This window comes from Catharus ustulatus, chromosome 4, assembly GCF_009819885.2.
Source record: "Catharus ustulatus isolate bCatUst1 chromosome 4, bCatUst1.pri.v2, whole genome shotgun sequence".
NCBI classification, from domain to species: Eukaryota; Metazoa; Chordata; class Aves; order Passeriformes; family Turdidae; genus Catharus; species Catharus ustulatus.
In genome coordinates, this window is record NC_046224.1 from 75,966,372 (window position 1) to 75,984,580 (window position 18,209).

At 42.5% G+C, this 18,209-nt stretch overlaps 1 protein-coding gene across 18 annotated transcripts in view; it reads right to left on the bottom strand.

Annotated features, from left to right (window-relative positions):
- The window catches only part of MICAL3 (microtubule associated monooxygenase, calponin and LIM domain containing 3), a 159,028-nt gene that overhangs the window by 74,950 nt on the left and 65,869 nt on the right, over positions 1-18,209 (bottom strand). For 13 of the 18 annotated variants that reach the window (XM_033056887.2, XM_033056891.2, XM_033056885.1 and 10 more), the window contains exons 10-17: positions 17,067-17,193; positions 15,707-15,800; positions 14,446-14,593; positions 12,538-12,734; positions 12,178-12,290; positions 11,670-11,732; positions 10,768-10,941; positions 9,602-9,694 (exon numbers count right to left, since the gene is read on the bottom strand). In XM_033056887.2, the coding sequence (XP_032912778.1) occupies positions 9,602-9,694; positions 10,768-10,941; positions 11,670-11,732; positions 12,178-12,290; positions 12,538-12,734; positions 14,446-14,593; positions 15,707-15,800; positions 17,067-17,193 (1,009 nt within the window). Of the gene's footprint in view, positions 1-1,232; positions 1,290-4,129; positions 4,226-9,601; positions 9,695-10,767; positions 10,942-11,669; positions 11,733-12,177; positions 12,291-12,537; positions 12,735-14,445; positions 14,594-15,706; positions 15,801-17,066; positions 17,194-18,209 lie in introns of all 18 variants that reach the window. The other 5 variants (XM_033056889.2, XM_033056898.1, XM_033056893.1 and 2 more) reach the window with 3 other exon arrangements.

Sequence of the window (18,209 nt, forward strand, 5' to 3'; positions counted from 1 at the left end):
TTTACTTATGCAACCTCGCTGTCCTACTTGTTCTTATTGCACTAGCATGCCAATACACTCCAGGCACAATATTTGACACCTCTGCTATTCTGGTCTTTCATATCAATGTTCCTAAACTGTTGTGTGGTGCACTTGGTGACATGAAAAAAGACCTGGCAGGTGGCCTGCTATATAAGGCAGGACTATCACTGCAGTATCACACAGCCTTCAGCTAATTTGTTTGTAGAGTACAAAAGCAAATAGACCAGGAACTACAAACATGTGCATCAAGAAATCTGAGGTTTGATCTGTCAAGAATGCCAGGGTGCTGCTCTGTATTACTAGATTGTCCTCCAGTGCAGAACAGAAAATTGGGTTCACACCCAGTTTACAAGAAACACTTTTCCCATTCAGATGCATTAAATAATACTCTCTACTTTCAAGCTGCTTTCCATTCCACCTACTCCTTCCTACTAGATCATTTTCACTAAAACTGGGGCCTATTATAAAGCTGTGGGCTTCTGTGTCATTGCAGACACGTGTATTCATTTTCTACTGCCTGTCAGAAAACATTCAGCCCACAAGAGGTTTTTGTTAGAACACATTCTGGAAGTTGCAACAGTTTTACCGCTGGCTCTCATTTATGACTTAATTCATTCAAAGCCTATACTGGAATGTCAATTAATTTGTCAATATGAATTCAAATCAACCAGTCCTTTTGAGTGCCTATCTTTTCCCATGCTTCTGTATAATACTGAGCCATTCAGACAGACTGTTGAATATTTCATTGTTAAGAAGGCTTCAAAGTCTCTATACTAAATAATGTCTCATCATTTTTCCTTTTACTTTGGCCTGTAGGAGGGAAGATGGAATGCCAGTTGTTTAACCATCCAGAAAGCAAGCGGTGAACACAATGCAACCATGTTCGCATGAATTAGCGCCAAACACAACTCTTCTTGTTCTGCTGCAGCCACAACATACTTCACTAAAGAGGTGGAAGAGAAAAAGAAGAATGAAAAGAGCTCAAGTGCTCGACCCTAAGGCAAAATAAAAGCATATAGCAAACTGCTGATGAAGGCTTGTTGTGCATCTATGGGGGTATCACGCAGGAAGGGTCGCTCCTGACACTCTCAGCAGTTCCAGCAGGATTAGTGTAAGTGTGCTTCACCACCCCTGCATTTGACCTCTGTATGGCACACATCCACCACAGCTTTGTGTCATCAGCACCCATGCCATTTGTTCATGCTCTTTACCCTTTCTTGTCTGGGGCTCAGCTCCCTGGGATAGCTGGAACCAGGTTCCCTGAATCTCTGCAGGCAACAAATGATGAGCTTAAAAACAAATCACAGACCAACTTCCTCATCAGAACACACTTCATCTGATTTTTCTCACGATGCAGGCAGAAGATAAGCCATAACAAGAGCAGAAGTTTATCAAGAATATTCTAAACTTGGCAATAACAAGTTGGATCCTGTAGGGAGTTTTTTTAAAAAGTATATATTCATGTTAGGTCAATAAACAACAACATAGTACCACGATGTACAGTAATTTCATGAATACAAGCCGCACTGAGAATAAGCCGCATCTCTGGGTGTTGGCAAACATTTCGGTTTTTGTCCATAAATAAGCCGCACCTGAGTATAAGCCGCTCTGTCGTTCACAGCGAGGACCCGCATGCAAAAAAGTTGCCAAATAGTAACAGAACGGTGGCAGGGCGGGGTTTACTGGTTCAGCTTGGGCTGTGCAGGCTCGGCTCGGTCTGGGCTGCTGACACGATGGGCGAGATGGCCCAGCTCGGCACTGCCCCATGGTGGCAGGCAGGCACGGAGCCCACCGGCACCCGCGGCGGCGGGTGGGGACGGTGCTTCCCCGCTCCCGCGGCGGCGGGTGGGAACGGAGCCTGCCTGTTCCTGCCGCGGCGAGCAGGGAAAGGAGCCCCCCGCTTACCCCACGGGCCGTGGGGATGGTGGCACGAGGCCCCCGCCTTCCCCCCAGGTCGCAGGGAAGGCAGCACAGGGCCCCCCCCGTCTCTCCCCCGGGTTGCGGCAGAGGAGGGAAGGAGAGAGCTCTCTCTCCTCTTTCCCCACCCCCCGTGCTGCCTGCATGGAGCAGCTCCACCCGTGGCGCAACAGAGTAACAATTTGCAACAATCGCGAAATGCCAGCTTTTACTGCCAAGTTGCTCGACTCGGCACCTCGGTTTCCACTTCTGGGGGTGGAAATGTCAGAAAATTATTCACATATTAGCCGCTCCTGAGTATTGGCCACATTTCCGGTGTGGGAGCCAAATTTTAGTCAAAATGGTGCGGCTTGTATTCGTGAAATGACTGTAATCGAATTAGTGCAATAAAGACGGTAAGACACTCAGTATAACTCATACTGTGATGTTAGTTCAGAGGAAGGAGATGGAAAGTTTAAAAGAAGTGGCAGAATAAATGCAGTGGAAGAGTAGAAATAAAGGTTTTAAAAGACACCAGCATAACAAGGATACTGATCTATCTGACTTTCTATGAGGCCTGGGTCAAGACAATTTCAGGGGGGGGGGGGGAAAAAAAAAAAAAAAATCAATCCTAAGGAAAAAGAATGCCTCCAAAGCAGATTACACAAGTGAATCCAATATCACTTCTGGAGCAGAGAGGGTAAAAATTCCTGAAGAATTTTAAAAGAACAAAGACCTCTATAGGACACAACATAGAAAATGGTCAACATACACTTGGCAGTAGCTGGCTTTCATGACTGAACTAGGCAACCAAAAAGACACAGGACAAACAAACACTTGGACGAAGGAAAATATAGAGCTATCAGATCCTTAGTGAATGAAAAAAATTCCTCTACACGGAAAATGAATCCCACACTATAGATTAGAAAGTAAAATTCAGCATTTAACTGCCAGTTTCTCTACCTGTAAGACTGGGGAAAAACCTTTGTTCTTTCATAAAATGTATCCAACAAAATTTTCAAAGGCTTTTGACACGAGGAAGGCACATAATCTGATAACATTATACTGCAGTTTAAATGCAGATTTTGCTAATGAAAAGGGCTTTCCTCACCCATTCTACCTACATGTCCTCTGCTGTTCACAGTGTGGTAGAAAACCAGCCCCCTATTTTGTTAGGACAGTTTAAAATGAGATCAGTAGGCAGAGCTGATCTATCTTGCAGATGCAGACACCACGGAGGCAGCAAAGAATGCGTGTCCTGGAGGCTGGCAATAATTAGACCAGATAAACTGCAACATGTAATTAAAATTCAAGAAATCACAGCAATAAGGCAAGTCAAACTTTCTGCCAAAGAATAAAACTTGTCTCTTCTGCTACAAGGTAATGCGCCTTTACAGTTTAGAGGCTTACAAGAGCTCAACAAAGAAACATTCTGCTCCTCTGGGGAAATTCATTTGTACAATCCCTATATGATTGACAGTTCTATGGAACTGCTACTGCCTTTTAGGGACCTCTAGTTCAGGATTGATTAAGAAGTGGATTTGAAAGTAGGAAAACAAATAATTTAAAAGGATACAACTCGAAGAAGCACAATGACAATATACAAGACAGAAATGTTAGAAGGATTTTAGGTAATATTTAACTGAGACAACAAATACACTAGCACAAACATATGGATGCACATATATACAGTGTGCACAGAACAGTTCTCAGTGTTCCAGGTTCAAAGGTAGACTGAGACAAGAGCCTGGTGTGGGAGAAACAGAAGGACCACAGTGCACAAGTGCAGGCCACTACAGCACTCAAAAACCCCTTCAGATAAGCAATTCTAAAAAAGTTACATGGGTTCAAGGGCAAATTTTCAGTCACAGTTATTTAAATGGAGGGTGGATATGGAACAAAGTTAAATTTTCTTTCCCTGCATTACTCCTAACATTTAATTTCTACTTTGCCGCATCTCAAAACTGAGAAAGGTTACTGTAATAAAAAATACACCTACAGCAAAACCTCAAAGTCTCCAGTGGAGACTCTTCATGCTTCCAGTGAGTGAATGCTGCCCTATCTTCCTAACCTAAGAGACTGAAAAACCCCTACCAGCACCTAAGAGAAAGAAAACAGGAAATGTGTTTGTAAATAAATATTTGCTAACTGAGCTAGTCACTTGTACAAGCAGCAATGGAGAGAAAGGGACAGAGCATGCAGAGGGAATCACCTGCTGCCCGGGATACGGTGGAGAGGAAGATGGAGTGGAAGAAGAGAGCATGATCACTTTTTTGGGGCAGGTCCGAGAACGTTCCTTATGCCTCATCTTTTTTTAAAACAGAAAAAGGAAAAAAAAAATCATAATAATGGTAGAAGAGAGATAACATTACCACTGGTTTGGTGAGACAGGCCAGAATGCATGAACTGAGAAAGGACAATCCTAAGCTCACACCCCTCTCAAATGGGCTAAAAGCACAGTGTACCTGAAGCTGAGAGACACAAGTTTGTACCCAGAGCCACACGATCACATTTGACAGTCAGTGAACACAGACTTATATCAATCAGCAATTAAACCATCAGCTTTTGAGTCAGGGTCTTACAATCAGTTAAAGGTAAAACTTGCAACTCTCCATAGCACAATTAGACTGCTCTCTTTGCTTCATGGAAAAATAGTTATTGCTGTGCCTTAAAATGCTTAAAAATATCCATCCTGTTGACCTAATTACTCTTGCCTGCAGCTCAGTACTGATACAATTCAAGTCTCAGTGTTCTGTTCCCAGCTTCAGATCCTTCCTCTCTAACTTACAGACATTACATCACCTCAGGCAAGCTAAAATGTACTACATTCTACTAGAACAGAAATCCAGCTGGTTTATAGATAAAACTGAGCTGTATCTAATAGTCTGTATACTACACAATGCACATACAAGTCCTTAATTTAATACACCAGAAAACATGCCTTGCTAGCGCTGTACCTCCTTATTAGGTACAGTCTTTTCTCCACCATTTCTTGTTTATTAGTGTACCTTCATCCTGATTTTTTCTTTTGAGTTCTCACCAGAGCATATCTGGAAATGGCTGCACTGGGTCAAAACAAATGCTCTGTACCCAAAGTCACTGTTACATAAATCTCTAAAAACTGCACATGGTATAGAGATATTACAGATGTTTATTACTGCCCTTGCAGATGAGCTGGCACTAATATCTGTTTGGGTGCTCTCTTTTCAACAAAAGAGTTAAATAAATAATACACTCCTCTATCTCAAACAGATGCTACAAGCAGCTTAAACTAAAGCATATGACTTTGCACTGCAGTAGATGAGGATCATTTATATGATGTTTCAAAAGGCTTAGCTATGAAGTCACTAATTTCTATCTGAAAGCATGGCAACATTCTCAACCATAAAGCTACTCATAGATTTTCATTTGTCCATGGCCAAGTTTGCATTTCAAATGCCAAAATTTTCACAAACTTGCTTATTTTTCCAAGGCAAATCTCAGAATATAATATTGGATGAATGCATGAAGTATGTGTTCAGTCAGTTCTTCGGTAGAATCTATTTCCGAGCACACAAAGAAAAGGATGACAACAAAAAAAATAAACAGATTTAAAGCAAAAAATTAAGGAAAAAAGCAGTATTTGCGGAAGTCATTGGTGTTTTAAGTTCTCTCCTGTTGAGGTTTTGCTGTGTGTGATCATCTCAGTCATCATTTATCTTCAAAAAACACAGTTCCAACAAAATTACTGCAAAGTTTGCATTACTGCCCTTTATCACACTTTAGGGAATGGTCTCAAAAGAACAAGCAGCCGATCTCCAGAGGTAGAAAAGATGAGCAACCAAAAGACGTGGGATCTCCATCTTACAAATATCTTTGCACACATCAAACATGATTTAAGCTTATGTATTACACACAAAAGTTGCTGCTCACAGGAGACCTACAGAACAAGAGCAGAAGACAGTTGAAGGCTATAAGCTGAGAGCCTGGAAATCCAGGGCAAAATTCAGTTCCAAAGGCTTGTCTCTCACACATGCCCAGTCAGAACCTCTTCTGGATAGACCATATGGCTTTCAATGGCTTAATGATCCTGGGTGAGATGCTCTTTCCCAAAAGCAGCCCAAATGGCTCAAAAAGTAATAGAGCATATGATGCAAGAAGTCCTTTTACAAGCAGGTCTTCATTTGATGAGATTAACCACCACACCATGTAACACAATCCAGCTTTTTTAGGTGATATTACCACCATATAAAAAAAAAAAACAAAACTACATTTCCACTGTGCACATTCACATCACAATATATTTGTGCATCATTAGATGTTACTGTGGTGCTCATAAGAACACAAAACCAATTTTGACAAGACAGGTCAACATCCTCAGAGTGTAGCTCCACAAATCCAGCTTTATAATCCAATTCACAAGGGATGCAGGTCACAGAGACGGCTGTGAAGAACAGACTGGTGAGGTTTTTAACCCCCTTGCTCTTTGGAAGGTGTTGCTTTTCAGGAGAGACAGCATTAAAGGTCTTGTGATGGAAGTAAAAACTGCTTCAGAACAGATTCTGCCAGGATGTCACTACTTCCAGGAATTGTTTCTTAGCAAGCCACCCCCACCCTACCTATACCACACAGGTATCTTGCCTTACAAGCTCATGAAACTGCTCAGCTAATACCTTAATTCAAGGGTAAAGCAAGATTCTAGATTTAAACTGGTGAGCAAGTACAGCTAAGGAACTCCATCTGACAGACACCAGCAGGAAATACCCCAGGGCAGATGCCAATTTCTCATCACAACTATGGGTCCAACCCAGACCATTTCCTTTGCAACCAGGTTCTCTTCCTTGCAACCAATCTTGTTTTTGCAATATACTTTCCACTTCCATGCATTTTCCAAGAAACAGGAAGAACCAAACCTGTCAATGATATTGCCCTTCTCCCCAAGAAAGGAGTTAATTTTGCCACATTAGGTAACCTATGGTTTCTCTCAGTAACACATCCCTTTTTTGTCCTCTTAGGAGCTGCTTTGCTCCTCTACAAAGCACTCTCCACTAGAAGGTATTTGTTGTTTGATATATGCAGTCAGTAGCAGAAGTTTCTGCTCATGAACTTCAACACTTGTGCCAAAAGAGAAACCTTTCCAAAAGCTTCATGAACAGCTCTTTCTACCAAACACACATCCTCCCTAAAGAACCTGTCAGAAGTAATACTAATCTTTTACAGCAGTGATGAAAAACTGGAATGGTCTGCCTGAGGAGGTGGTAGAGTCACCATCCCCGGATGTGTTTAAAAAAAGACTGGATGTGGCACTCAGTGCCATGGTTTAGCTGAGGTGTTAGGGCTGGGATGGTCTCGATGATCTTGAAAGTCTCTTCCCACCTGGTAACTCTTGTGTGCGATTCTGTGATTCAGTGACAGGTCCTGGTGCTCAGCAGCACTGCTCTGTTAGCAGTCTGTCACCCAGGGATGAGCTATAAAGCCAGAGTGACCAATGCCAGCCCACAAGGCCAGTCCAGCACCACCACAAGGTGCAGTCTCTCACAGCTATGGGGTTCAGCCCATCTAAGCAACCAGAACCAGAAATATCAGCAGTCAGCTGAGGCACTGCTGCAGCAACAACTTCCTGCAGGAGAGGTTTCTGCCCAGGCGTGGCAAAGCTGGCTGTTTGGCTCAGTGGTCTTGGCTGATCTCTGGTCAGGCAAGAATCAACGGCTCTGTGCACGCCCATGGCTTTTGAATGAAGGTAACCCATATTCTTCCCTTGCCCAGGCACACATGAAGGAGCCTTTAGAACAGGGATCCTGTCAGTGGGGTTTTGACCCTTCTGTATCCTGCTGATGTTGCATCCTTGAGACCCAGTTTTATACTTCCTCATTACATAAGCACTGAAAATCCTGCAAGAAATCCGGACCCGGGAATCAATTACCTTCTGTTGACGCAGTAAAGCCAATCAAGGAAAGATCATCCTCATGTGCAATATTGAGAGGAACATCATCCACACAAGGCAATCACTGCCAGTGTTGAAAAAAAAATAATTTAAATCCTCTGCAAGTGAAACTGTTGCAGAAAGACTTTTCAAACGTATGTCCTACACTGCTTCCTATACAGAGATGCTACAACATCAAGGGAGAGCAGAAGGATTTTTTTCTCCCTTTTTAAAAATTGCTTTTAAGTTGTGTAGTGCTGGTGTAAACAAGAACGAACAAAAGAACTGCTTCCTGGTGGAGAAAAATCCTCAATAAAAACAGGAAATAAAACTTGGTCCTTTTTTTTCCTATCAGTTACGAAAGGATAACAATAAGAACTCCTGTGTTTCACTATAAAGGCTTAACTATAAAGCCTTCATAACCATCAGTAACATATTCAAGTAGAAATCTCAGGGATGCAGGAATGTGGTATTTTCCAAGTGCTGAAACAGAGAGACAGCCAGTGCAATCCACTTTTCCTTCTCCCAGGAAGTAATATAAGCAGTGCTCATCAACTCAAGATTATATAGCTTTTGTGCATCAGGTTTTTCCCCCCACCTTGCTAAGTATTCTTGAGAAATAAAATTTGCCTTAATCATGAATGATGTGAATCCATCTTAAAGTGCTCATTAGCCTACAAAGACAATTTTGATGAGACAAAAGGCAGAAGAACAAACACTGAGTCAAGAAACCAAAGTGTCCTGACAGTCCTACTGACAATAACTCCCCTGGGCTTAGGTCTTCTTCCTTGAAGAGGAATCTTCGGGATCATGTCACAACAGACAGCATTAATTGTGCTGAATGCCTCATACATGAAGATCATGAATCCATATTCATTAAGAACACTGAATTACCAAACCAGTGTCATCTTCTCCCTCATGAGTCCAAAGCATGCTCTGATTAAACCACAGTCAGAAAGAAGCAGATGTTTCTCCAAATTATGGTTGTCAGAAAAATACCTCTGAGCACTCTCAGAAACATGAGGAGGCCATTTGCACAGGGAAACAGTGGAAGCAGATGAAGCCAGTGAGATAAGTATCCTTAAATGCCTGAAAAGATCATCTACCAGAAGTCTAAGTTTTGCAAAGTGCATGGCTGAAAGAAAAACAGCAGGAATTCCAATGGCCCAAAACAATGGAGAGAAAGTAAAATTTGATACCTCCTGATTTTTCTGCTGTTGGTCCCTATTCTGAACCCCGCTATGGAAGAAAACCTTAAATGTACTGAGTTCACAGTAACAAATGTGAGAAGTTGGCAAGGAAAGCTGCATTAAAGTGTCATTGAAGGAAGGGAAACCACAGGAAAGTCTCATGCAACTACAGAACACCTAAGATTTCACATAGAAATAGCAAACTGATATCCAATTTTACTATTGATATCAAGGAAGAGCTTTTGTATCATAGATATGACATTTTTAACCTCATGAGCTTCGATAAATGCTTACATGTTTCCTTTGTTTCTAACAGAAGAACCCAGAAATCCTATAACAAAAATTTCTGCTGCAACATCCATGAAAATCTTGGTAAGTCGCAACTAGCATAAGAGGGCAGGGAAAATTTGATTTAATATTTTTCAAACATTAAACCATACATCATCACCAAAAGGAGATAGCGACTTTATTCACTGGAAGTTATTTAAAATAAGGGACTCAAGGTGCTGGAAAAGGACTGGCTTAAAAACACAACAGTGATGGATGGTGTTGGGTGCAGGCAATGCATTGTAGTCAGAATGAGTTTCTTTACCTGTTTCCACTGGGGAATGGGGGCAAGCCGGCCCTGCTCTCGTCTGCTGGATGGCTGGCTGTGAACACGTTCTTGATAAGGCAGGACAGGCTGCTGCATGCAGGTTGTAGGGAAGGTGGGACCAAGGAGGAAAGATAAAATAGTGAAGGAAACTCCAACAAAGCCATAGGAATGGAATACAGAATAAGACAGACAAACATTTACGAAAAAAATAGGGTAGGGGGGGATTCATTTAGCAAGTGAAATATAAAAAGAAAAATAAAACATCCAAAATGGAAAAGTTCAACCTGTTTTCGGGTTTTTCCTTTAATTTCATTTCTTCAAATCATTGGCTGAGTATGCCAGCCAATGTGTAGCAGTTGAAGAAACATTTTATAGTATGGATAGACATCACCATACTGATGATGTTCCACTACTAATGCCGAGGTGTAGTGTGGCACAGACAAACTGGACCTGGCTCTCAGCCAGCCAGGTCAGGTCCCACTCACTCTGTGGGCCATGGCATCACAGAGCTGGGCACAAGCTGCGGAGATGGACTCACACAGCAGAGCAAGGCCTCTGGCAGTTAAACCACACTGAGCTTCATCCTGCTGACACTGCACTGCCAGCAGTAGTAGCTTCAAGTGACTCAATCCAACTTCAAAGACAACTGCCCTGCAGTTGCAGTAGCTCAGATACCATCCTGGATAACAAACAGGCCTCACTTGGAATGACACAAACATCCTGATTGCCAAGAAACTCCCAGGCATTTATCTGCTGCACATATGTACATGTACAAAGCTTACTCACAGTTCACAAGAACAAACAGATACAACCTGATATGAACATGTTCAAATCAGAAATCAAATGGTTGCTCTTAAACAGTATAAGTAGAACATTCCTGGAAAGTTTTAAAGAGCAATAGTAGTTAAAAAAAGAAACTAAATTGCCGGTAATATGTTCGTGAAAGATTACATAAGGGCAAAAACAGGGAAACAGACTTTTTTTAGAAAGTTCTTCTCCACCCTGTACTTGTAAATTTTAAGCTTTGGGTAAACTCCACTCTTCTCTAGGACAGCTCTGAAGCAGAAAAGCAACACCAGCATGCAGTCTTGAGGGCTGCATGCTATCACTCATGGTTTTCCTCTACAATCCCAAAACAAAGGGGTTTATTATCCATCTCCTACCTGTCTTCGTAAGTTGGAGGATGGCACTGGTGCATTCTCTTCAAACTTGGCCAGCAGCTGGGTTGCCATGGACTTGACTTTGTTCTGATTGCCAATGGCAGCATCTATTCTCCTCTCTGTCAGGGCGCTCACCAGTGTGGGCCTTTCTTCTCTGTAGTTTCGTGGGAGATCCTCCTAATAGCCAGTGACATCAATATTTAACCAGATATAACCAGATCACCTTTTCCTTCCTACCCCTTCACTGCGAAAAGTCTCTTACACTATAGATAACACATCTCTTAGCCTCACTTGGAAGCTCAGATTTCAATTTCCTTTGGCAAGTCATCAAACGTTCTGTTAAACTTGACTGATCATTTCAACCTTACTTGATACACTCACCTACCAAAACGACCTTAGCTGCAACAGCCCTTTTAAGGAGTTGACATAAACCAAAGGCCCATCTTCCAACAACAAACTCCAAGCACTGAATTTTAATTCACCTGTACCCATTTGGTTACAAACACTGAATCTGAAAGACTGCTTTATGGGGCACACTGGAAATGTATGCTTTTTGCACAAACCAAGGTAAGGTTTAAACATGCATCAAGCTTCTGATAGTACTGCATGACTTTACTAAGAAGTTTTGAGCATTGATGTCCTCATCAAACCATAGTAATTTGCAATTAAAACAAAATATCAGGCAACTGCAACATTTAATTTGCTGTGTAGTATTCTTTCATAAACGTTAGTAAAATATTTGTACTAAACATAGCATGAAAGTGTAACATCTGAAGAAGAATTAAATTTAATCTAAAAAATCCTATATAAACCCTGCCTGGATACAAAAAAAATGAAGGAACTGAAGTGGGTAAAAGGTACCTACCATTTATTTTGCTCTCTGATACTCTCACTGTAATACTTACATCCTCAGATTGGCTAGTTTTTCTCCTCTTTCCTGCACCATCCAGCTCCTTTTCCTTTTTGTCCTGAAAACAGAACAAGTAGGGGAAAGAAAACAAAAATGAGTCTCACACCTTTCTGGGCAGAGAAAAGTGTCATCAGTGCACATAATCAGTTTAGTTGCAAAGCTTACTTAATTGCCTGTGCTCATTCTCCATTTAAGTATAGAGGTTTTTTCCCTAGATACTCCTTAGGGAATTGCTACCTTCAATAGGACAATCATTCAACACTTAATCATTGTGAACAGAGCAAGTAGCTACGTTCCAAAAGAAAATATATGCCCAAATATTACCACAAGGCTAAGATTTTAAGACTGAAACAAACCGCAATTGTGTGCATTGTCCCATACCAAGAGTTGGTGAACACATGCAAACTAACTTCACTAAGAAACACTGACAGCTGCATTTTTAGCAGAACTGTTTGCACAGCAGCCTGCCAGTGGCAGGTGTTGCCAGGGCTGTGCCTGGCTACCTTGGGAGTGCGCTTGCGAGAGATGCTCTGTCCCAGTTTGCTGAAGAAGGAGATGGGAGACTTGGTACTGGCAATCAGGGCAGCCTTCTCTTCTGCATTCAGGTCCAGGCTATCTGTTAGTGAAAACAGGCACAAGGGAATGCCATGAAGGTTTTTTCTGTGGTGCTATTATTAAACAAATACACAACTGAAGGACTGATTGATTCTTTTTAACACAGCAGTCTTTTTCTTAAATTCTCTGTACAAAATGACTAATGTGTAGAATTAATACCTTTCTCAACTATCCTGCAGGTAACTGAAGCACACACATTCACCCTGGAACAGCCTTGAAATGTGACAGAAGTGCCCCAAACTGCTTACCACTAGAGGGGATGGTGTCTTTGAACATCTCATAGAACTGTGTGAGGTACATCACCATGGACAGCTTATCTGGCTCTCCAACGGATGCCATTTCCTTTCCAGTCATAATAGGAGATATTCCAAACTCTTTCTCAGCAATGTCAAAGGCCAGTTGGTTATTCTTCTCCACATTGTGCTCATCCAAGGAATCAAAGTCTCTGCAAAGGGCAAAAAGAGGCCTTGCACCGAATCAAGTAGAAACCAGTCTTCTGAAAGAACTCAAATATCCATCTTCTTTTTTTCCCACTTTAAATCTTAATTTTATTTGACACCAACATGGCAAACTTGATGCTACTTAATGACAGCCAACTTGGGCTCCAATATATTCTTTTCTAATTTGTTTGCTCTTCCTAAAAACCTAGACTTTCCTTAAAAAACATTATCCTCTGAAATACATCTCCACTTCCTCCTCTGCTGGAAGATTGTACGTTTTCCCCTACATAAAATCTTCCTTGTGCTTGGAACTAAATTAAATCTTGACTTTTTGCCCTCCTTTTTCTTGTCTGATCCATATTTCTGTCCTGCTGGCTCTTTCCAAAACTTATATAACTATAAAAAAAAGCAATAGGTTGTAGAGAGTTACATGAACCATTTTTAGAAAGTTGTTTGAACTCTCCACAAGCTATAAAGCTATTAAACACTTGGAGTAGCTCAGGTTGACTGAAGCACAGTAATTTCACGACCATAAGGCGCAACGGACTATAAGGTGCACCTCCGGGAGTCAGCAAATTTCACAACTTTGTACATTATATAAGGCGGACTATATTTTTTTGCGGCGAGGATCCGCCCCCAGCTCCCCCCGCGCAGTTGCTGGCCGAGGCCCCGCCTCAACCCGGCAGCCATGGGCCCCCGGGCCCACCTGCATCCAGCAGGGCCGGGGCATGCCCGCGGTCACTCGGCCCCGCCTCCCCCGGGCATGCCTGCCAGGGCGCTGCGGGCCCCCGGGTCCGCCTGTACCTGGCAGCCGTGGCCCTGCCGGCTCCCCCCGCGGCTCGCACTCCCAGGTTGGCACATTTCCGAACTTCTGCCCATATATAAGGTGCACCGGACTATAAGGAGCACTTCTGGGTTCAGGCGAAAATTTTAGTCAAAAGGGTGTGCCTTATAGTCATGAAATTACCGTACACCAATAAAGAAGCAATTCAGTGCATATGGACTGGAATAACTGCACAATTTTTCAGTATGTTTCCCTATGTGGATTATGTCTTCAAGTACAGCTCTATAATCTACTTTTTCTGGTGTCCCTTTGGGAAGCTGGAGACATTTCAGATTGCATTACCAGAGTCTTTGTTGCAGTCACCTTTTCCAGGCAGTGTTTTCCCATTCTAGAATCTAGGCACTATTTTACCCAATATATCACTGAAGAAGACACCTCTCCACCCAACCAACAAGTCAGTGTGCAAACAGTAACAACCTCTCTGTTTAGGCTGTGGGTCACTACTTCTAGAAACAGCAGCCTCAAAGTCTTTAGTAAGAGTTGTTTTTTTAAACATTAAATTTATAAAGGATCGTGCAGAGGCTTGTTCACGTGATATTTAACTGAAGCTATGAACTGTTCCTTACCCACTTCACACGTAACATGTCAGTCAATAATGCTTTCCAGTCAGTACTAATTTGGAGCTTAATTCTGCCAAATCATCCAGAAGGGAAAATGACAAAATGACACTTATTTTCAAAGTCATCAAGCTGTCACGACCTTCCACTCTGCTAGTGAATCACTTGACACTGGTTTCTATCAAGTTTAATTGAATTAATTTCACTCCATTTCTTCATAAGTCACAAATGCACTGCCTGCAACTCCATATTATTAGTTGCAAATACCACTCATTTCCTGCTCTTCCCAGTTATTTGAAGCAGCCAGTTACTCACATTAAGTCTGGACGGTATCTGTGGATAATGGCACACAAAGCTAAGCCACTTTTCCATGACATCGTGAGATCTGTCACATTAACACCAGCATATCCATCCGTCTGCCTCTGGCACCAACTGAGCAATTTACTAGAGCGAGCTACAGACTCTGTAAAAAACATAGCACAATTCAAAATAAAAACGTACAACAGCTTAAATACTAAATACAACACAAACCCCATGAATCAACAAGCAAAACCTTAATGTAAAAAATGAGCTCCTTCTACAATGGGTAATAGAGGACCGAATTCTTTTTTTTTATAAATATTATCTATTTTTAATCTAAGGAAGTATTGTTAATTTGCTGAAAAGTAATTATCTAAGTTCTAACTTGCCAGACTCTTCACCCTAGCCATTGTAAAAGAGCCCCAGGAAATATAAAACAATTGCAAAGGCTTGTTAAAGATGATCAAAAGGACATACAGTAGCAATGCTAAGTCCGGATACACTATTTCTAGAGGAAGAACTACAAATGTACTTCTGTAACTTCTTCTCCCTTGAAAACTTTCCTTTAAAGCACTGACCTATCCTGACCTTGTCTCACCAGCAGATCTGATGAGATTACAGCCTAAAGGGACATGGCTGCAGGGCAAAGAGCAGAGACTACACAGCTACTCAGCAGTGAAAGGGAGGCTTAGCAGGAAAGACCTGCTCTGGGAAGCCCAAAACACTCTCTGGGCATGCAAGACAAGGTGTGCAAAAGGAAAAGTCTGACATAAAAGAGACAAGTAGACAGATACTGAAATGCTTATCACAAGGCATCCAGCTCTCAGAATAATGCAAGCAAAGTGAGGTTTCATTTAGTTGAGAGACAAGAGGAAAAGGAAAGCAGGAACATGCAAGACTGCAGGAAGCAATACCTTCTGTTACAATGCTATGAGTTCTGAGTCTACTGTTAGAGTGAACTCAGTCCACCCTTCTGAACTTTAAGCAAGGCCATTGCTAGGGATAAAGGTGGTGAAAAGAAGTGCCTATACAAACAAATAGGCTTAGAAAATTAACAGCATTATAAGGCAAGGGAAATTAGGCAAACAAAAATAAATTCCTGTGTGAATGGAAGCTTGAGTAATTGTATGCTCAGAATGTTGACAAAACAATTACTGGATAAATTTTCTAAATGCAGAGACTGGTTAAATAATACCCTACAGCCCTGTTGCTCTCTAGTTCCTGCCCTGATCCAGCTCCAGAATGCCAGAAGGAATAGGACAGCAGCCAGGCCTACCATTTCGAGTCAGCTTTGGTGTCCTGGAGTTCACAAAGTTCTCTATCTCCAGGTGAATGTCTTTCAAGTCTCCTGTATTATACAAGTGGCGCACCTAAAATGACACACAAAACCATTTAAGATTATCAACATACCACGCACCCCAGACAAACACAGAAATAACCAGAACACAATAAGGAGACATCCCAAGGTACAAGAAGGAAGATAAGCACATGTACAGTAATTTCACTACTATAAGGCACACCAGACTATAAGGCGCGCCTCTGGGAGTCGGCAAATTTCACAACTTTGTACATTATATAAGGCGCACTGGACTATAAGGTGCACTTTTTTTTCTGCCGCGAAGATCCATGCCACGTGCAACAAAGTAACAAATTAGTAATGGAATCCCACAATCGTGGAGTTTACTGGCAGGTGCTCAATTTGCAAACATTTTTCACAGATTGGCGTAGCCTTTCAACACAGCCCCAAGCGCCCTCCCCGTGCACGGGGCCCGGCGCTCTCACCCGCCCCCACCGCTTTCCCACAGCCACCTGGGCCGCGCCGCCGCTGCCCCGATGCCGCCACCAGGCGGGCTCTGCTCAGCTCGGGGTTGTTGCCGACTCGCACTCCTCGTTCCGCCCGTGCCCGGGCTGGGGCCGGCACCGCCCGGCTTCTCGTTCCCCACGCCCCTATGCCCAGGGCGGCGCCACCCAGCTTCTTGTTCTGCCCGGGCCGGGGCTGGCGGCAGCTCCCTCCCTCCCTCCCTCCCTGCGTGGTTCCTGCCAGCCGTGGCCACCCGCTCCCGCCCCACCTCGCAACTCGGCGCTCCTGCGGCACCGCCCCCCCCATTGTAGCTCACACTTCCAGTTTGGCAAATTCCGCAACTTTGTCCATTATATAGGGTGGACCGGATTATAAGGCGCACTTCTGGGTTCGGGGGAAAATTTTAGTCAAAAGGGTGCGCCTTATAGTCGTGAAATTACTGTTGGTAAAATCCTACCCCAAGAGCCTCACAACAGAGAAGATCAGCTCGTCAGTGCTGAACAGTCCAGCTGACTGCTGCGGCTCAGTGGATACCAAACTGCAATGACTGACTGCTAGTCTGGATTATTACAAAGAAAATGCACATGCACACAGAGAAAACACACATTTATAGGTTTCCTGTATCATTATATCACAGTTCAAACTATCAAAATCAAGCATGCCTAAAAAGGAATTTGTTCAAGTACAAAAGTCTGCTCTTGACTGATGCATCTGCCTTTCACTGCTTCCATGTTACACACACATCACTCTCTGCTCCCAAAACATTGACAAGCTTTGCCTGAGGAAACACACTGCACATGACAAGCAGCACTGAGCAGCACCAGTTGGAATTTACCTGCTGTGGTCGCAAGAAGTTGACGTTGATGTTGGGATATCGGGTGGCAGGATCAATGCTGTAATGGCTGAAGTTTTTACTCACGTTCTCTGGGGTGGTCTGAGGCAGTAGCCTATAAATGCTTTCCCTTGGGAAAATAACACAAAAAAAAAATTGGGGTTTTGTTTTGGGTCGTTGGTTTTGATTAGGCTTTGTGATGGTTTGGGATTTTTTGTTTTGTTTTGGTTGGTTTGAGGTTTTGTTCCATTTTGTTGGGGTTTTTTAAAGAGATACATCACTATTACTACGGCAAAGTAAACTCTGGAAAGATAAACATTCAAATCTGAAATCTAACCACTTCAGACACTGCATAAGAGTCAGTACAAGAATATTAAAATCTGCACTTTAATACAACTTCAGAATTCCAAAGGAGGGAAGAGAACAATACACTAAGAGAAACTGAAGGGGTTGCCCAGCACAATAAAGATACAGGAGAGGCTCAGGAAGAGGGGCCACCAAAGGGACTGGAACATTTGCCCTGTGAGCAGAGGCCGAGAGAAAGCTCAGGGAAATATTACTGCTGTCTGAAGTGGCTAATGGAAAGATGATCAAGTCTGGTTTCAACAGCAATATTATTTCCCTCACTGTTTTTTAAAATTCAAACAAATGGAATTTTAAGCATGAATTGTGCCATTGTGCAATTTTAGAAATTATATTATGATTCCTGATGGTAAGAAGTTGCAGTTGCTGAGGTTTAAAATAGGACCTACAAACTGTTGCTTTCTCTTACTCCATCTTCTAATTATCAGAGCTCTGATCTCCAAGAGAATACCTTGAGTCCCCAAAACAACATTCAGGCAAAGCTGATTAAAACATCAAGAACTTGATACTCCAGAGGAGACAAGATGCTGTTTGGCTTACATGAAACAAAGTGACCAAGGACAACATGAAAAATAGCAGGTCACAGCTTCCTTAAAAGGAAATAATAAAAACTATTCACAAGATAATAGGAGATGCAAAGAACTTTTTTATCGGGTACTTTCAAGGCACCTACATCTTCATCTGGTTTGTCCCTGAAGGGTTGGTGACAGTTTGTCAGGCTCACTTGGTCCATGCAATGCCAGTAAAAAAAGATTCCTCATCTAATCTTATAAAATTAGGACC